Below are 20,028 nucleotides of genomic sequence, written 5' to 3' on the forward strand. Positions count from 1 at the left end.
CATCTGTTCGTTCGTGGATTTCCCCTACCTTACGTGTCCCTTGCAATTGTTGATATTACATGATACACGAAACACTCCTTAGTGATATTGTTAGCAAAGATCGCCAAGGCGCCAGGTGTCTCGAGTTTAAATCCCGGCCTAGACAATGGTGTCATTTGTTATTTCATAATAGCTATCATCCTCATTTTCGCGATTAGCTAAAGGTAGCAGAAAAGCAAATTAAAATAAACCAAATCAATCGATCAATTATGGAGATATTTTAGAATGAGTACGTAATCTTGAATTTCAGTCTGCCCATTATTAGTCTTGGTCAGTTTATAAATACTGTCAATGCTTCTTACAACATCGCAAGTATCATTAATGTTTTGGATTTTGCTCATGCAAGACTCCCAAGTTGTTGTTTTCAAGTGATCTCTCTTAGCGAGTAACGCCAGTGGCAACCCTGCCACGCGCCCCTGGTAGTTATGTCAGAGCAAGCGTTTGCTGTGTTGGGTTGCATACGTACAGGATAGAGTTTAAGCGCTTATAGCGCAGAAACTAAGCGCTTTCGAGGTAAACTTTATAGGGAAAAGTTACTTGTTTTTATGATATCTACCAGCACCCAAGCGTTGTTGAAAGAGTTTTGCGACACCCTGTATAATAGTTATTTAATATATGAATATCGACAGTGGCTCATAAGAGATAAGAGGAGGCCGAGAGGCCTCTATTTCGGATTATTTTATTACTTATAATTCCATTAAACATTGCTTAATGCAAGCAAACTGAAATATTGTCTTACGATAATTACCGCAAATTTCCATCCCTGCTTGGTACTCGATCTTCGCATGCAGTTAGGCATGATGGTATTGAGGCATTGCTTTAATGATTACTGACATAACTGAAAACGCGCTACTTTTAAAAGTGGATGAAGTACACGTGCAAACGTATTGAGAAAATCCATGTTTCTGAAACTTTCTGATCGATGTGTTGCAAAGAAAGTTGTAAATAATGTTAACAAAAACGTCACATACAAAATAAGAAATACATGAATAAAAGAGTTACAAAGAAATAATAGATTTAGTTTATTTTACTTCACTTTTCTGCCATTTTCGGCTAATCGCGAAGGCACTCGATGAGATTGAGGCAATATGGTATATTTTATTTTGTAGGCGCTATTTTTTTAAAAATTTTAACATATAAAATATTTCTGCTTCTAAAGAGGCGTAAAAAAATAGCTCAAGTTGGCGCAAAAAAAAAATACCGATTCTTTCACCATTTACTGATAGTTGCAAATCTCAGACTGCTATTCAGAGATTGAGCTTAAAAAATGAAACTCTCAGTAATTTTAGAGCATTTGCTAGGCTAAAGTGTTCCAGCAAAGACTTACAAAATGTAGTGTACGGTTGGAAGAGGGCCGAGGTATCAAATATGGGTCAAGTCGGCACGCCACACCAACAGCTTTAAAATTAGATATTTTGATCTGTAATTAACATAGCAGCTAGGTACCTGGTATTGCATTTGAATGAAATAAGTCTGAACTTTATAAGACTTAAGGCGTCAAGGGAGCTCGTCCCCCTCTCACCCCCGAGAGGTCTAAAATATCGATCATGCCTCGACCTTGCCACCCAAAACTAAACAATTACTACTCCCAACGTAAAAATAAATCACCTGCTAACATAATAATAAATGATGTTACCTCTCTCTGAGATCTAAAACTAAGTCACCAGTCCTGAACATCAGGACAAAGTGCAGTGCAGTGATCTTCCGACGCGACCTTGCAGTCGGTGTACTTTCTGCAAATGATTTACACCTACATGTGCACAGTTATATAGCTTGGTGCGGAAAGAAATCCAAACTCTTTACTACAATTTCCAGAGTAAATTCCGAAAAACGCCTTCTGCAGTTATTCTACTCTGAACAATGACTGTGTCCTCTGACCAAGTCTAAATTTCGAAAGGGAAGGGGGAGATTTACCTAGACTTGAATTTCCAAGAACTTGCAAGGTGCACCTTTTCTATGGTCGATGACCTTTTTGACAGCAATGGGTTCGGAAAGTGCACCGGAAGATTCAAAATTAAGCTGCCCTCTGTCCCTCTCTACCTCAATGCATTGTTATATGCGAGATTCAAAGCAAAACTGGAAACAGAAGCAGCGAATTCCTACGGGAATACTTGATTTGCAGAGACCTGACTGCGATGTCACTTGCTTCTTGCTGTTAATGGAAACTTGAGTGCACGTTCACAAATCTTGTGCAAAAATATTTTTCCAAATATTCTTCAAAACCAAGATAAGCTGAAATAGGCGTAGTTTCAGTTTTAGGGAGTGACTGGGGGTGGGGGTGGGGTGGGAAGGGGAGCAAAAATACAATCTTGCCCCTCCTTATTGGTTTCTTCACATCAAGCAATAACGAAAGCATTTGTAGGTAGAGGGTGGAACAACCAAAGAAGGAACGTTTGTTTCTTGGCCATTTAGATTTAATGAAAGTTTACTGTTTTATTGTAAACGTCATGTTCAGGGCTGATGGCTTAGTTTTAGACCTCACAGAGAGGTAACACCATTTATTCTTATGTTCACGTAAGCATCTAGCACCGTGCCATGAAGACACATTTACGAAATGTGGGGGTAAGGTCCACACACATTCTCGATATCGGACATTTTGGAGGTGATTTGATCAGCACCACGTGCCAGCCACCTTACCCCCCTCAAGGTTGCTCCCAGGTAGCCATTCATTTGAGGCTGGATGGGCCCCGGAGCCGCTTTGTGCTGGGAAAAGGCCGAAAAATCAATCCTTAGATCGACCACTCCGGGAATTGAACCCGGCTCTCCGCGTGACAGTCAGACGCCTTACCAACTAGACCTCCGTGTCCTCTCGCATTCGTCTCGAATTGTTTTCCATCTTGAACTTTTAAGCTAGAAGGCTCAAACTTAATCTGCCCCCCCCCACCCCCCCTGTTCGGAGACGTTACATCCATGCAATGTATACAACTTTTCCGGAATGCCTGGAGTAGCGACGCGCAGAGGCGAAAGCTTGTGGGCGAGGCCAGACTAGGTGGAGAAGGGTGCGATTGGCTAGTCGAGTCGCCCCCTCCCGCGCGACCCCTCCCCTCCGCGCGTTCATTGGACGAGACACACCCGCAACGTGCGCCCAGGACGAGTTCACGTTCTCTTACTCCAGACATTCCGGAAAAGGAATATAGTTGTAGATGGAAAAGAATAGATTTAAAAATAACTGTTCTCTGCCCCCTCCCTTTCCATCGGGGTACGCTGGGTTTATTGTTTCACGCCGACCGCACCTGTACATACAAAACCTGGTAGATGCAAAGGAAAACTGGAAACCGAAGCTGCGAATTCCTAGGGGGATAATTCCATCTTACACTTGATTTGCGGAGACGTTGCTGTGATTATTATCTCCACGTAGATTTTTCTGTCACATACTTCTTGCTGGTAGCTAAAACTTGAGTCTGCGTTCATTTAACATGTGCAAAAATATTTTCAATTTTTTTAAAACGAAACATAAGTTGGAGAAAACAATGTCTCATTTTTAGCAAGCGACAGGGGAGGCAAGTCGCCCCCTGCCCCCACCGGTTGCGACGTCCCTGACGGGATATCTGCTGGTTCGAGTCTTTGAGGGGAAGCGCAACAACTTTTCTCCTGAGATTTTGGCTAGTGTATAAGACCAGCGGTCATGCACCATCGTGAGAAAATTGGGAAGCTACGAATGAATAACGTAACCCAGTCATACAGAGACTTGGAGGTTCATCGTGCTGACCACACGTCATCCCGCAACTGGTTGGATGATCGCTCACCTCTGCTGAGGCATGTAGGAGTGAGGCCCGCAGTTGGTTGATTGCCCTCAAGGGCTGTTGCACCACTGTTTAATATTATTATTATTATTATTATTATTATTATTATTATTATTATTATTATTAGGTGTATCATGTATCTTAAAATAACTAAGTAACTCTCATATGAGGTTGACACGTTCTTTAGTCAAAAGAACATGATTTAACTTAAGGAGCAAATAATATGTTCACATGAAAGACTCGAAAGCATTCACTTGATGCCTCTCAGGGTATGGGGTAATATCTCTCTGTTAGTTCGTCAAATAAAAATCAAAGTTAAGTTTGCACTAAGTAATCCATGTCACTCAAAGAAATTAGACTTCTTATAATTCAACTTGATAACTCTATTAAAAAACCGAGCCCGAATTTCAAAGTCAAGACAAAACACACTCGTAATTGCCATGGTAACAGCCCTTACAAGATAAGTATATACAGGTTAGTCACTATCCTGACATTATCAGTGATAGGTAAATTACAGAAATTAAGATTAAATAACAATAAACAATTGTACAAGAGAAAAGATAATTAATAACAATAAATATTAGGTGCAATGGGAAAGGACGTGTCATGGTGAAGTGGTGAAAAGCCCTTACATTTAAAAAATACAACTTCTTGATTGGATGGTAATATTCTGATTGAAAAAAATATATAAAAAAAAAAAGGTAAAGTGCTCCCCTGTGCTTAGCACTACGCCATGAAGGCGTATAGGGGGTGTGGGGGTAACGCCCCATACTTTCTTGATCCGGTCATGAGTGGGGGTGATGTGGTCAGCATCACGCCCCTGACCGCCTTTACCCCTCAGGGTTTCCCCCAGGTACCCATGCCATTCGACGCTGGGTGGGCGCCGGAGCCGCTTCCAACGTTAGAAAAATTCCCGGATTTGAACCGGCCGGGGATCGAACCCGGGACCTTGAGCATGGTAGTCAGACGCGTTACCGACTTTTTTTTATATATATATATATATATAAAAGGAAAGCCCCTATGCGGAAGCTTCCCCCATCACACTTCATTCACTCATATCATTTCATTCATACTTCAATTTCAAGACTTTTCAGGACAGACAATCACAAACATCCATGGCCGAGCCGGGAATCGAACCCGGGACCCCTGGCGTCGTAGCGCAATGTGCTAACCACTCCGCTACAGGGGCCGCCCACTGAGCCACCGCGGCCACTGAAAAAAATATAGAAAGAGTATTTATTAATAGTACTTACCAGCAAAATTAGGACTAACATCAACATATGTTGCCAAGATACCTGAAGACACAGAACCACTGACCATAACACCCAACGCCAGCAACACAACAGCTGCAGTACTATTGCACCCTGTGACTGCAAGTAGAGCGAAACAAAATCCTTGTCCTAGAGTGCCTGTTAAACAAACAAATAATAGATAAGGAGATATTTTCTTCATCCATTCGATCTTAACAAAAATTTCTATACTTATTTTTCTAACACAAATCAATCTTTAAAAAAAAACTAGTCAGGTTGTTAGCGATCCGATTATGACATGTGCTAATATCAGACAAAGATGCTTATTTTGATTTTATCATCTATCTGTACATATTTCTGTGTTCACTGACAGTTAGTATTAATAGTATTGATTCCAACTGCAACCACATGAACTATTGCATATATGATGTCCCTAAAAACCTTATACATGATTTTTAGTGAAAAACTCAATATGATGACCAAGGCACAAATTTATTTTATTATATAACATAGACTAAACTTAACGTTTTAACCTTCTAGCAAGGTCTTCTTCAGACTCTGCACCAAGTACAAATGTAACAAGGTACAAAAAAGTACGATATACTCGTACATACACAAACATTACTTCCCTCCAGACTATTAGAAAGTTGTTCTGGAACATTCTAGCAGGTGGCTTTCCCTTGTCAACTGTACTTTCACCAGTGATGTGCCGTAGACTATAAGTTTACATCTACATGCGTTGTCTACACGTAATCTACGCGTAGATTACATTGGGTTGTAGTTTACATAGACTACGTAGACAAGCTAAAGTGCATTAAAATTCATTTTCAAGGCTTTCATGAAAGAAAAGTGACATTTTAAACTATATTGGTTCCTAACAAACTGAAAAGAATCCTATTTACAAAAAAAATTCTCGTCTCTTCTCTCATCAACTATGGAAGAAGATAAATAGTATGCAAAAAAACAACAGATGGCAGTCGTGAGGCAAGAGTGGGCGTTTTCCTATAAAACACTAGAATATTTTCTATGTTAGGTTTCTTCCGAGAAATTGTTCGAATTTAGAAGGAATAGCATGAGAAGTTCTCCTTACACATCAGCAACTGATACGCAGTATAATATTCTTTTTATTCCACGGCGCGATTTGCTAAGTTATCACCTTTCGCCATGTTGTTTACATGAATTACGTCATCTACGTGTAGTCTACGTGTAGAATGTAGACTATCGTTGTTTACGCGTAGACGCACATCACTGACTTTCACCTAAAAGGCTAAACATATTTTCTTCCTTCTAGAATGTGGTTGGACTCTTTATCTCACGCTCTTTTACCTTCATTCTTCTTCCTTCTTCTCTCCTCTTTCTCTCTTGTCCTTTCCACTCTTTCTAACCTTTCTTCTCTATTTCCTTGGTCTCTTTCCATTTTCTCACTAGTATTCTCTTCTCCCTTCCTATCTGCTTAGCCTCATCCCACTCTATGTCATGTCCTGTTTCTCTCGTGTGTTTAAATATCGCATTTCTCTCTCTCTTAAGTCGTACATCATCCCTATGTTGTTTCAACCTGTCTTTCAGCCTCTTTTTCGTTTCTCCTATGTACACACACTGACATTCTTTACATTTCACTTCGTAGATAATCCCTTCCTCTTTTTATGTATAGTATGTATCCTCTAGATACATACTACTGAGAAAAACATTGAAAATATATAATTTAATCTAAGTGAACATGGAAGTCCATGCGTAAGGAGCTCTGTAATAACAATTAAGAACACTGACGATTTTTATGCTACTTAGATATAAGAAAAGTTATGTTTACACTTTTTCCAACTCTTGCGTTGTGCTCAGTGGCGTACGCAAGGGGGGAGTTACTGGGTTTAAACCCCCCCCTTGAGCTTTTGAAATATTATGGAAAATGCTGTAGAAAAAAATTAAAAATGGCTAATTTATCACAGTCAAAGATCTGCGACAGTAATAATAATAATAATATTAATAATTCGAATTATTATTCGCATGCAGCATGAAGAAAAACACAACATTCCAAACACAATCTAAGCGGCCGCAAAGTTCAATTTTGCAATTTTTTTTTGCAAAAAGTCGCGCAGTGACTCTCGCGAGAATTATGAAAATTCCTTACTTCGTCGCAGTGTGCCGACCTTATTGCAAACGTTCTTCCCGGTACTGATTTCACATCCCCTTGTGAACTCTCAAGTGATGCTGAGTCTACATCCACATCATTAAATAATGTTGAAGAAGTGCTTTGTGAATCACCTAGAAGTGATAAATGTGTTGGAATGTCAATAAACTTACTTTTCAACGAAAACATAGACTTAGTGGAATTTAGCAACATGTATTCTCGCGCTTCATCATCATCCTGGGCGAGTTCCATAGGTAAAGGTAATGTAAATTCCCCCGTGCATATAGCACCGTGCAATGAAGGCACACGAACTATTTTGCAGGTGATGTGATCAGCACCATGTTCCAGCAGCCTTCATCCCCCAGGGTTGCTCTCAGGTACCCATTGCTATGAGGCTGGGTGCGGAGACAAGGCTGGATAAATTCCAACCAATTCCTGGAACCGAACCCGGATATCCCACGAAGTTGTCAGACTAGACCAGCGCGGCTCCTTGAGTGAGTTTCATATTTCGATTATTTCAATAAATTTAATATATTTGCTTGTTTTGATGAATTTTCTTCACACTTAAAATGTCTCACTTATCATATACAAATAACCGTAGACAAAAGAAATGTAATTTTGTTCTATTTCTTTCATAAATAGCAGCAGATTAGTAGTAATTTTTAGTAGTAATTAAACTAATTAATTAATTGATTATAAGAATTATTAATTAATTTATTATTATTATTAATTAAAGTATAATAAAACAATGGTAATGTGAATTTGTAGAAAGTTTTCGAAATAACACCCCCCTTGATGAAATCCTGCGTACGCTACTGATTGTGCTATATATTTATATAATTTTGAAAATGAACATAAGCTGTTTCCTTCTCCTCTTCTGGTTGTAAGGGGTGGCCCTTCTGCTTAGTACACCCAAATGTCAACTGGAATTCCACGTAGTACACCCTGGACTTCATTTTGCTGACTAACGAGGCTCTGGCGTCTGGACCCGTGGCCAGTATAATCCTCTGTGGGACTTGTGCTGTGCTGTCCACATGTGTAAGTGATTGTCCCTTCATCTTTCATCTTTGAATTTCAATTTGAAATTAAAGTTTTGTGTGCATCAGCACTTAGGCTATTTTTCACCCGTCACGTTATACGGGATCCAGCCCCTTACCATAACAAAAACAACTGTAATGTCGTTTAACTAAAATATTAAAATATTCTGACTTCGATTAAAAGCTGAGGCTGCAAAGGGGCAATCAGCACACATAAGGACAAAACGCAAGACAACACACACAGTCCTATAATGATTATACTGGCCGTACGTCCAGACGCCAGACCCTCGTTAGTCTGCAAAATGAAGTCCAGGATGTACTACTTGGAAGATCATCTTTCATCCTATCGGCATTCATCCTCATCTTTGCGATTAGCCAAAATTGGCAGAAAAACGAACCAAAATAAACTACCGTAATTAAATCAATCAATAAACCTTTTTGCTTTTGTAATAATTACGGCTAGAATTTTTATGACCAAAAAATCACCTAAAAATGCAAAATAAAATATGCTCCTGTGGCCTAAAATTTTACAAAATATGCACTATAATTTGAAAAATATGCCCTTATTACTGGACTGTTTCAAACGTCAATATCAAATGCGGAGATATTTTCACATACGTACTATTTTTAGTTCACTTTATGGGTCCTGAGTTACAATGAATACTTTCTATAAATTTTCAAATAAAAATGAAAACATTTTGCTACAGTTCAAAGAGAAAAAAAACTCTCGTGTAAACATGGGAGTAAGAACGAATCCACTTCGAAAATGACTGTATATTTCTTGAAAATACAAAAATATGCTGAATATGACCGAAAATCCGTCAAAATATGCTATAATGCATGCAGAAATGGCCAAATATGCCAAAATATGCCCTTAAAAAGCACCTTAATTTTATTAGTTTCGGGGAACACATCACCCTTAGCAAAAACAAAATATGCTAAGTCATAAAAATCCTAGTAATAACAATAGCTTTAATGCAAGTTTTTAGTTAAGAATCAAGCCAACTGCTTTCAGTCCTTCGAGTACCAGAAGTGTTCTTGAAAATATCTTTCTCGATTTGTCTTGATGACAATAAGCGAAAATAGAAAAACTTAATTGTTGCATGGAAATCCTTTTATGATTGTAAAAGTAAAAAAAAGTAAAGTAAAGTGCTCCCCTGTGCTTTGATGATTGTGATTTTGCAAATCCAAATGAAGAACTGCCCTAATGGAATTCTAACTCCAGTAACTTTATTCTCAGTGCTTCACACCCCCCCCCCCCCGCCACCACCCTTCCCGCCAAACACATATGTTTTAATATTTTCATCCATGTGCTTCGAACATTAATTTCATACACACTCATACCCAAACCCACACACCCTTACATTTTCCTTTCTTCTAAATGTGTATAACTCTCAAACTTCCTTTATTTCATTGCTACTATAGAACACTTTATACTGTATACTCATGTAAATTCATCTCATTTTCCTTAGATGTAGCTTTTGTATATGTTTTTTTACCACATAGGGCATCAAGTCATTATTTGTATTAATATTGTTCTAAATGAAATGTTGTATGGCTTAATTGTAACCCTATTGAGATAATAAATAAATAATAATAATAATAATATATTCAAAAAAATATATCTTGTTTGATAATGGTGTTTTATTATGAAGCTATTATTTCATATCAACCTATACGTATTTTAAGATTTTTGTTATAAATATATAGAAAATAACTTACATATTGAAGTAGCAATTTTCCTCACTCTAGTCCTTGTCATTATGTTGTGCTTCAGTATGTAATCTGCTACAAATGACACAGCAAGGGCAAACACTGTTCTTAGTCCATGAGGTAGTCCTGACAGGATTCCTGTCTGCAAAATAAAACACAAGTAAATGCTTTGTGTAACATTCAATAGAACGTTTGGGAGGCTCCCCCGTAGCCAAATGGTTATGCTCTCGCTCTAGGTGGAAGTGGTCCTGGGTTCGATTGCAGGTGGGAGCTCAGAAAATGTCGGTGAAGACAATTGGAGACCTACTAGAAAGAAGAATAGCGAGCATATGTCCTGAAAAGACAAAAAACAACGGTGATGGGACTTAATGTGCTGACCTTGTAATCAATAATACCCGATGGAGGCACACAGTGGTTCTGATCCAACTTTGAACTGTAAGTCCAGTCCTGGTGGACTTAAAACAAATCTCAATGTGCTGACCACGTGCCACCCAATGGGTGCCTCCAGGAACACTCAATGTTGGAGCAAACCGAGGTAGAGTCCAGCACAGTTAATTCTGCCGTGCGATGCGCGAAACAACTAAAGAAGCAGTGTTGCTAATGGAGCAGATAGAAAAATCGCTGCAGTGCTCCGATGCACAGCTGTTACATACAACAATAAAATTAGAGAATTCAGGTCTATCTAACGTTGAGTTTTAAACGTCATGCATTATACCAGGACTAGGATTAATATGTACTAACAAGTGGCTTTGTATGTAGCTACATACATATGAACTAAAAATTCGCAAAATATGAACTAACACATAAGTAAAATTACCAAAAATGCTGCAAAGAAGACTTCTTCATACGATTCCTTATTTGAGTGATTTCAAACAAAATAAAAAATATATATACGTATATAGTATTTTTCATTGCATTAATGCACTGGTGGCGTTCTAACTTTTCACTCCCAAAACCCGTATACACTGGTATGGAACTGCAACGGCAGATAATAACATGCCAACGTGTTAAACCGCTACAATTGCACCATAACACTCCTCCTCAAACAGTATTATTATTTCCTCTCTGAGATCTGCGACAGTCGGTTGCCTTTGTTGTACATTTACAAAGGATGCCGGCTTCGACAACAATAACAAGTACATATACTGCCACTAGACGATAAGCTGCGCGGCTTTTTCTTTTGTTATGAACCAGGGCCGGCGCTAGTCATTTTGCCTCCCTGGGAGGTGGCGGCAGATGCCGCTCTATTTCGACCCCCCCCCCCCGGTCATTACGCAGCAACGGAAAATTGAAAATCAATATATTCCTAACTAAAATATCAAAATATAAAATAAATAATGAGACTTCTTATGCTATTTCAATACTATTCAGCGCAAAAGAATATCTCGCTCGATCACAGTTTTCAATAGGCTTATTTTTTTCTTCTCTTCAAATTTTGCCGCTCGGTTCGCCCTCCCCTTCCGCCGGCCCTGCTATGAACTTGGTCACCCATCAAAGCATGGCAATTTTAACACAGAAAACAATATGTATCGCATTAAGCAGCAAAAATGACAGCCTCCTCTATGCAATTTCTACAAGAACACGTGCCGGAGCCAGAGTTGAAATGATGTTGGAGCCACATAATTTATTTATTTTGAATAATTCCAAAATTATGAAATATGAACAATTTGTTGCTGCTGTTCGCTGCTCTCTTGCCAAAATGCTTTATTGGGATGCTAACACCATGACTAGCTTCCTCCTTCATGAACTCGTGCACGTTGCTTAGAATTTCCCGAGCTTGGCTATGCAAGGTTTTTGATTTCAACTTCGACAGAACTGGAGGCATTATGGAATTTAACGTTCATTAGCAAACACACACTTTTACATACACACACGCAATACACGCACACAACGTCAAACCGGTCAAATACTTAGTATAAAATAAAAATATGGTGCTTCCAATCCAACAAAACTCACCGCCACTTTACCTGCCTTTTCCCCTTCCGTGACAGAAATAGTGCTTCATTATTACAGTTGGCAACACTAGTTACTAGCTAGCCAATGAACATGCACTGCATAAAAGAAGCAAGCACTACGCCGTGCTATATTGCCACATTAGCGTCCCTACCGAACGGTGGGAACCGCGAGCTGGAGCGCTATTCAATTGTTTTCAATGATGTTTGCGCGAGTGTGTCCAGGAATGGAATGACAATGTGGCAACAATAGCGAAGGTTTTCGAGCAGGGTAGAACACATGATGCTAAGAGAGAGGGAGACGAAACGAAAATTCATTTCTACGCAACGGCAAATTTACGTGTGTGGCACTCTAGCAAGGCCACTGGAGGCACTTGCTACTTCAGGCTGCAAGGATTGCATGTGCTACCTGCAGTCAACATAGTCGTCTGCTAATAGCAAGATAGCAGACAGGACCTAAATTCTAGTGTTTGGAATTTTGAAAACTGAGAAACCATTATTTGGTGTAAATGATAGAATATGAAAATATAAACTGGTTCCCATATTTTACACTCATTTTTTTTCGATTTAACACATTTTTACTTCATTTAATGTTTGAATAACTTTATTTATGGTATTAATAGAGACCGGATTTTAAAGGAAAGTCCTTTTTTTTTATTTTTCAACACGGATCATGGAATAAATAACAACAGTGTGGATAATTATCTTCCACCAACAAGATTACATGGTCTTGACTTCCTCTTTTTCCCCTTCTCAGCCCACATTCCCTTTTAAATCATTTTCTTTTCTGGCCCCTTAATTGACTAGTTTTTCAGACTAATTCCCTTTTTTCCCCCTTTTCAAAAAAAACAACAACATCTTCCTTGGTCTCTTTATTGACAAGATATCAAATATTTTGTACGACCGTATTTTCCCTAAACAAATCATTCAACAATTGTCTATTTGGTGCAGCTTAGAGAAATGAAAGAACAAGCTCCTTCTATCTTACCTTCCCTCCGTGACCGTTGAGAGTTGCAGCGATTGCTGCAACAATGAGATCTGGGCTTAAGCAGCAACAAACGCATTGCAAGTGGCATGCCTGCTGGGTTGAAATTGTAATTATCTGCTAGATTTAGACTTTTATTGTGAAGTTTTTTAGAATAGTTTTAACTTTACTGTGTGACAGTGGCGACAGTATTGAGTGTCAGTGAAATGGCGAAACCAGGTACTAGTGGCAGAAAGTTATGGAATGTCGTAATCTGTTTCAAGGAAGATTTCATTGAAATGGATAGTAAGATTATCCGCTGTACTTTACTGTAAAAAAAGGAAATAAAAGAGGACTATATTTTTGCACTCTACTAAAAATATTTTAAATGGAAGCACAACATATACCATTCATGTATAAAAAAGGATGCATTAATACAATATTTTATGTATCCCTTTTTACATATGAATGGTATATATTGTGTTTTCATTTAAAATATTGGTCTAGGAATTAATTCGTGCGGTTGTTACGCACACATTGAAGCTGTAGTTCAAACACAAAATACATAAATACCTTAAGAAAAATATTGTCCATCGCGAGCCACCACTTTCGCCCATCTGTCAGGCAAGTTACAGATTCCGTGGCGAAAGAAGTCCTCATGCTTTGAAGCGATCCAGTCAGAGACCCATTTTTCGATATCTTCTGAAGAAGTGAACCGCTGTCCAATCAAATCGTTATTCATGCAATCGAACAAGTAGTAGTCCGAAGGAGCAACGTCTGGTGAATACGGCGGGTGGGGTAAAACTTCCCATCCGACATTTTCTAAATACTCGTAGGTTTTGACCGGTTTTGCGACATGTGGGAGAGCGTTATCATGTTGAAAAATAAGTTTATCATGTCTGTTCTCCCATTCTGGTCGTTTCCTGGTCAGAGCTTGCTTCAAACGCATTAATTGTCGTCGATAACGTTCTCCATTAATAGTTTCACCCGGTTGCAGCAGCTCATAGTACACCACACCTTTCATATCCCACCATATGCACAGCATAACCTTTGCACAGTGAATATATCGTTTCGGTTGTGATGGACCTGGTTCACCTGGCTTCACCCAGGCCTTTTTTCGTTTCGGGTTCTCGTAATGGATCCACTTCTCATCGCCAGTAACAGTGCGATGCAAAAACCCCTTTCTTTTCTGTCTTTGAAGCAGCAATTCGCAAATGCTTTTTCGTCTTTCAACGTCTCTGTCTTTCAATTCATGTGGAACCCAATGTGACATCTTTTGAATCATTCCCATGGCTTTGAGGCGTTTGGAAACTGTTGTTTGATCAACGCCTAATGCTTCTGCAAGTTCTTCCTGCGTTTGACACGAATCCTGATCGAGCAATGCTCTCAATTCTTCGTCTTCAATTTTTTTTGGCTGTCCAGGTCGCTCTTGGTCTTCCAGGCCGAAATCACCACTTCTAAACCGTGCAAACCACTTCTGACACGTTCGCTCAGCTAGCGCATGGTCACCATACACTTCCACCAAAATAGGATGACTTTCGGTAGCACTTTTCTGCATGTTAAAGTAATGAAGCAGAACACCCCGCAAAAAAAACTTTATCTGGCACGAACTGCGCCATGTTCAGTTGACTACAAAATTCTGTTGTTGACGCGTCAATCAACTGCCCTATACTACGAACGATGCGCGCTGACAGGAGTTCTCAACGCATGTGTGGATACACGGAACTGTGGGACGATACGCTCGTTACGCCATCTCTTGTTCAGGCGCACGAATTAATTCCTAGACCTAAATAGTATTTTTAGTGTAGTGCAAAAATAAACTATACTCATTTTTGTTTCCTTTTTTTGTCCTTTCTAGAGATTTTTTTCCCTTTAAAATCCAGTCTCTAGTTATTCAATAAAAATAAAAACCTTTCTAATTTTTTGTAACGAAATGAAGGATGTATATTTCCAGGTGGGAAACGATGGACAAACAATGGAAGCAACCAATTTGTTTCAAAACATAACAGAATCAATACATCACCTAATGAAATATTTACCATTTGTATGTCAAAGCCATGAATAGTTTTGAAGTAAGTTGGCGCTTGGGTCAGCATTGTGAAGAAGCCCCAGATGCTTCCCCAGTGAGCCAGGATTGTCATCCAGACAGGGATTGACGTCATGAGACTCTTCCACGGTGTTGGCGGCTGGAATATATTTATGGCAAAAGGAATAAATGGTATATTTTGGCTTAAAATGTGCTTAACATTAATACTTGAATGACATTGTCTCTTCTGTCAAAATATAAATAACGCTAGATCCCACATTCTCAATTCTCTGTTCTTCATGCCATGACTGCAAATGTTTTTTTGAGTATCAATTACTCCCCGACAGCATAGTGGTAACGTCGTTGCCTTGTAATCAAGGGGTTCCAGGTTCAGTACCTGGTGGAGACATGTAGTGGTTTGGATCCCACTTTAAACTGTAGGCCCACTCCAGATTAGACTATCTGTGCATAAAGTGGACTTAGAAAAAAGTCTTCCAGAAGTGTTTTCATGTAAACCAAACAAATCAAAAAATTAACCTACAGGATTGCCACAGCTTGCTGAACCACCCTTCATAAGGCTGCTGTTCTTCTATGACGTCATCAACTTGCTAAGTGCAGTTTCCACTGCATTGCTGTTTTCATTGCTTTGTGAGTGTTTGCAAAGATTGATGTGAGTTGCATTCAATTCAGAGAAGATTAGTGATACAAATAACTGTTACAAATATCATAGAAAGGAATGCAGAAACACCATTGCCTGAAAAGTACTTGCTTCGCACCAGACGCCACTTCTGCAGACCATGAAGGTTCATTACAAAGAAATTAAATTGCCATTGCAGTAATTAGTACTTACCAAATAAGTTACAAACTTACATGTTCTGTAGTGTAGCAGCTTAAAGCCTAAACCAACTTGAAATATTGTGCATGTATTTTCCGTCAAAAGGCAGAGAGGGTCACATGAACCCTTGAACCAATCGTATTGATCCAGTTGCAATAGTGAGGGGAAATTCGTGTGGTATTCTGTGTTGTCAAACATATCCCTGACAACAGTGGCGTATACTGGGTTAAGAACCTGGGGTATCGCACCATATCATAGTGTTTGAATGGACAAAAATTTGCTGATGGGGCTGTTTTTGTTTTTTTTAACTCATTTGGGGTGGCGGGTTGAAGTGATGTGACTCTGTGATTAAAACTATATACCTCATAAATAAAACATGGAAATGTACACTGTCAGTAAGGAAAGGATTTCAAGAATTTCATTCTTATTTGCATAAATGAGAGGCCCACATTGTAAAATATTATGAGAATATATACGAGAATAAAAATAAAATTTCAACCTACCTATTTTCACGATTTTAAGTTCGGGTACTCCTTGTTGGCGCAGTAATAACGTCGTTGCCTTGAAACTAAGGGGTCCCATGTTCGATACATGGTGGTTTAGATACCACTTTAACTGTAGGTCCAATCCCCATTAGCTTATCTGTTCATAAAGTGGACATACAAGAAAAATCGACAACGATTTGGAGCTTATCATAATTCGTAAGCCGAAAAGACAGTTTGTTAATTATGTTCCTCATTTCAGTAGAATTGGAACGAGATAAAACCTAACAATAGACCTTTTAATTGACATTAATGGCTTTTTTATTCATTTTCGAGGGGTGACGCTATTGTTATTTAATCTAGCGCCACGTGGCGACACGTGTCGGGGGTGGAGGAGGAGATGAGTCATCGATGACTCATGCACACGTGTGAGTTTGAAATTAATGGTTTTCCATTAGTGCACAAAAGATACTATTATGTATTCCGTTTTTGACCTAAGCTAACCTTTTGTTGTATATTATATATGCGTTTCTGCCGGATATGAGTCACAAATGATTTATACAGACGTTGGAGTTTGGAATTAATGGTTTCTCCATTAAGGTACAAAAGACACTATTATGGAGTTCGTTTTCGGACTATTCTAACACTATTGTTGTATATTATATATGCGTTTCTGCCGGATATGAGTCATGGGTGCTTTATGCACACGTGGGAACTTGGAATTAATGGTTTTTCCATTAATGTACAAAAGACATTTTCGGCCATTTTGGCGTCGGTGGTGAGTTATATTTGGTATAATTAAGGATCCGGATTTACCCGTATTCAACCGGTGCCGACGCGTTCGATCGGAGGTAGAAGATATTATAACACATGTTCGCTTTAAAGGCGAAGAAATTGAACGATGTATCCTATATGCAAACGAAGAATGCGAGCAGAAGATATGTTATTAATATTAACCTGTTACGGAAGAACCTGTTATGTGGTTGCATTCATCGGCACCCCCAAACCGCGCGCGTTCATGGATACGCGGGGGGGGAAAAAAGGGTCGCCATTGTTACGGCCCCCTTCGCTTGGTCTTCTTCCGAAGTTGAATGGAAGTCAAGTGTCGCCAAATTTTTACACACGAGTATTGATTTTCTTTTAGGTTCCAATTTTATTTGGTGGAAGTAATCTACGCGGTATTTCTGCCGTCTTTTGTAACATTGCAAAGACTATTTGACCAAAACCGTAACGAATTTGGCTGAACTAGGAACATTCAGTTCCAGTATCTACAAGTTAAAGTGGATGGCAGCCACTATTTGCTCTTATTTCTGGGTTGCGAACCACGGCCCATTTGATTATTGGGTTATAAACATCAGGATTCACGTAAAATTGACCAGATGTTTTTACTGTTAGAGACAATATTTCGCATTTTTTGTGTATTTTTACTCAGAAAACGCTATTTGAACGAATCAAGCAAGAGTTCGCATGGCAATTTAGACACACAAACTGTGTTTCTTCAACTTTAGCTGAAATTTAGGTTTATTTTTTACTCTAATATCACAATTTCTTCTATTCAGACAACATTTTTTATTAAATTTTGGACTCACAAAGACATTTTTCAACTTTTAACTTGTTATTTTAAAAGTTTATTTCCATTTTTTACTCTAATATCACAATTTCTTCTATTCAGGCAACATTTTTTATTAAATTTTGGACTCACAAAGACATTTTTCAACTTTTAACTTGCTATTTTAAAAGTTTATTTCCATTTTTACTCTAATATCACAATTTCATCTATTCTGGCAGGAGTGTTTATTCCAGTTTAGACTTGCAAAGATAATTTTTTCAACTTCTTTTATTAATTTTTCTATTTATTGCCTTTTGTATCTTATATTTATTAATTCTTAACTTTGAGTTTTGTTCTTTATTTAAAGAATTTCTCTAACCACTAAGGAAGAAGTACTTTTAAGTAAAACTGTACCCACAAACTTTATTATTACTATTATTATTAGTATTATTATTATTATTGTTGTTGTTTTTTGTTTTGATGAAGTTGTTGAATCTTGTTGTTGTTGTTAGGGTTTATTGACTTCCACTACGGTATTTTTGGTTTGCTTCGTAGGAAAGTTTGTTTATTTTAGAGTTTCCTCGGTATTTTTTTACTGTTAGGGTAGGTAAAGTTTCCTAAATATATGAGTAGGGTTCCATATATTCTTGTTCTTGCATGTTTTTCATATGATGTGATCACCACAACTCTCCAAGTGCTTTTACTGCATGTTTCCATTTTTTATTGAGGCTTAGTGATTCCTAGAGCCACTTTATGCATGAGAGAAAGCTTGAAAATTTTGATCTCAGATAGCCGTCAACCTTATGTCAGAGTATTTTCGAGTATATTTTAGTCTTATTATGGCCCACTAGAATATCACGGCTTGCTTATTTTTTAAGTATGTTGCGCAGTTATTGTATTTTTGCTTTTGCTTTCTAGATAAACTGTATGAAATGTTTAATATTTGTACTTTTTGCACTTATAAGAGGCCAAACTTTTACTGTAACTAAAATTATTATGTCTCTAGGCACTGAAACCCCTTTACCAAGAGTACTATAACTGCATGTTTATTAATATTGTTTCTTTCATCCCTCAAATATAACAATTTAACAATATAATGACTAATCACAGGACAAGTCGATGTTAGCAGATGACTACGTGGCTATTAAGTCCATCTGCCAAACTTTTCTTACCATGCTATTTACTCTTATAGTTTTTTATTCGGGGTACATTTCAAGTACTACTTGACTTTTTGAGTGTTTGATTAACACCAGGGGTTATTTGTATCTGTTATGCTGTATTATTTGAGGCTTCTAATTTTTATTCTACAATCACTATATGTCCCTGAGAACTAAATTTCCGCTGACTGAAGCTTAAAGCTTAGGCTCTACAGCATGTTGAATGGTTAAGCACTGGGCAATATGAATTTTACAGAGGCTAGTAGGAGGCATAGGAACACACGCCAGAGCCTTATTAGCGTGCAAGAAGCACTTTCAGGGAGTACTACGAGGAAACGAAGTTGATTTTTTTGAGGGCTTTACCAGTTACACAGCCAATATTTGCTATTTCAAGTAACTACATGTACCAGAACATTTTACAGCCCAACACTAACTAGACTTCAATTTGTACTACATTAGGGGCTAAATGTAGCAAGAACACTGATTGTACATACTTTTGAGAATCCAACTATATCAGGATTTTTTCTAAGTTAGTAATCAATAAAAATATACTTACATAGTACCTTACATACCCCTGGTGTTAATCAAACACTCAAAAAGTCAAGTAGTACTTGAAATGTACCCCGAATAAAAAACTATAAGAGTAAATAGCATGGTAAGAAAAGTTTGGCAGATGGACTTAATAGCCACGTAGTCATCTGCTAACATCGACTTGTCCTGTGATTAGTCATTATATTGTTAAATTGTTATATTTGAGGGATGAAAGAAACAATATTAATAAACATGCAGTTATAGTACTCTTGGTAAAGGGGTTTCAGTGCCTAGAGACATAATAATTTTAGTTACAGTAAAAGTTTGGCCTCTTATAAGTGCAAAAAGTACAAATATTAAACATTTCATACAGTTTATCTAGAAAGCAAAAGCAAAAATACAATAACTGCGCAACATACTTAAAAAATAAGCAAGCCGTGATATTCTAGTGGGCCATAATAAGACTAAAATATACTCGAAAATACTCTGACATAAGGTTGACGGCTATCTGAGATCAAAATTTTCAAGCTTTCTCTCATGCATAAAGTGGCTCTAGGAATCACTAAGCCTCAATAAAAAATGGAAACATGCAGTAAAAGCACTTGGAGAGTTGTGGTGATCACAT

The 20,028-nt window shown here is 38.1% G+C and overlaps 1 protein-coding gene across 1 annotated transcript in view; it reads right to left on the minus strand.

The window, feature by feature from the left end:
• LOC146003789 (vesicular glutamate transporter 3-like) overlaps positions 1-20,028 on the minus strand; it is a 39,170-nt gene that overhangs the window by 1,316 nt on the left and 17,826 nt on the right. The window contains exons 6-8 of the mRNA XM_083142205.1: positions 14,863-15,009; positions 9,917-10,049; positions 5,036-5,191 (exon numbers count right to left, since the gene is read on the minus strand). Of these exons, the coding sequence (XP_082998331.1) occupies positions 5,036-5,191; positions 9,917-10,049; positions 14,863-15,009 (436 nt within the window). The remainder of the gene's footprint in view (positions 1-5,035; positions 5,192-9,916; positions 10,050-14,862; positions 15,010-20,028) is intronic.

The sequence above is a fragment of the Lepisma saccharinum genome, chromosome 20 (genome assembly GCF_977018435.1).
Source record: "Lepisma saccharinum chromosome 20, izLepSacc3.1, whole genome shotgun sequence".
NCBI classification, from domain to species: Eukaryota; Metazoa; Arthropoda; class Insecta; order Zygentoma; family Lepismatidae; genus Lepisma; species Lepisma saccharinum.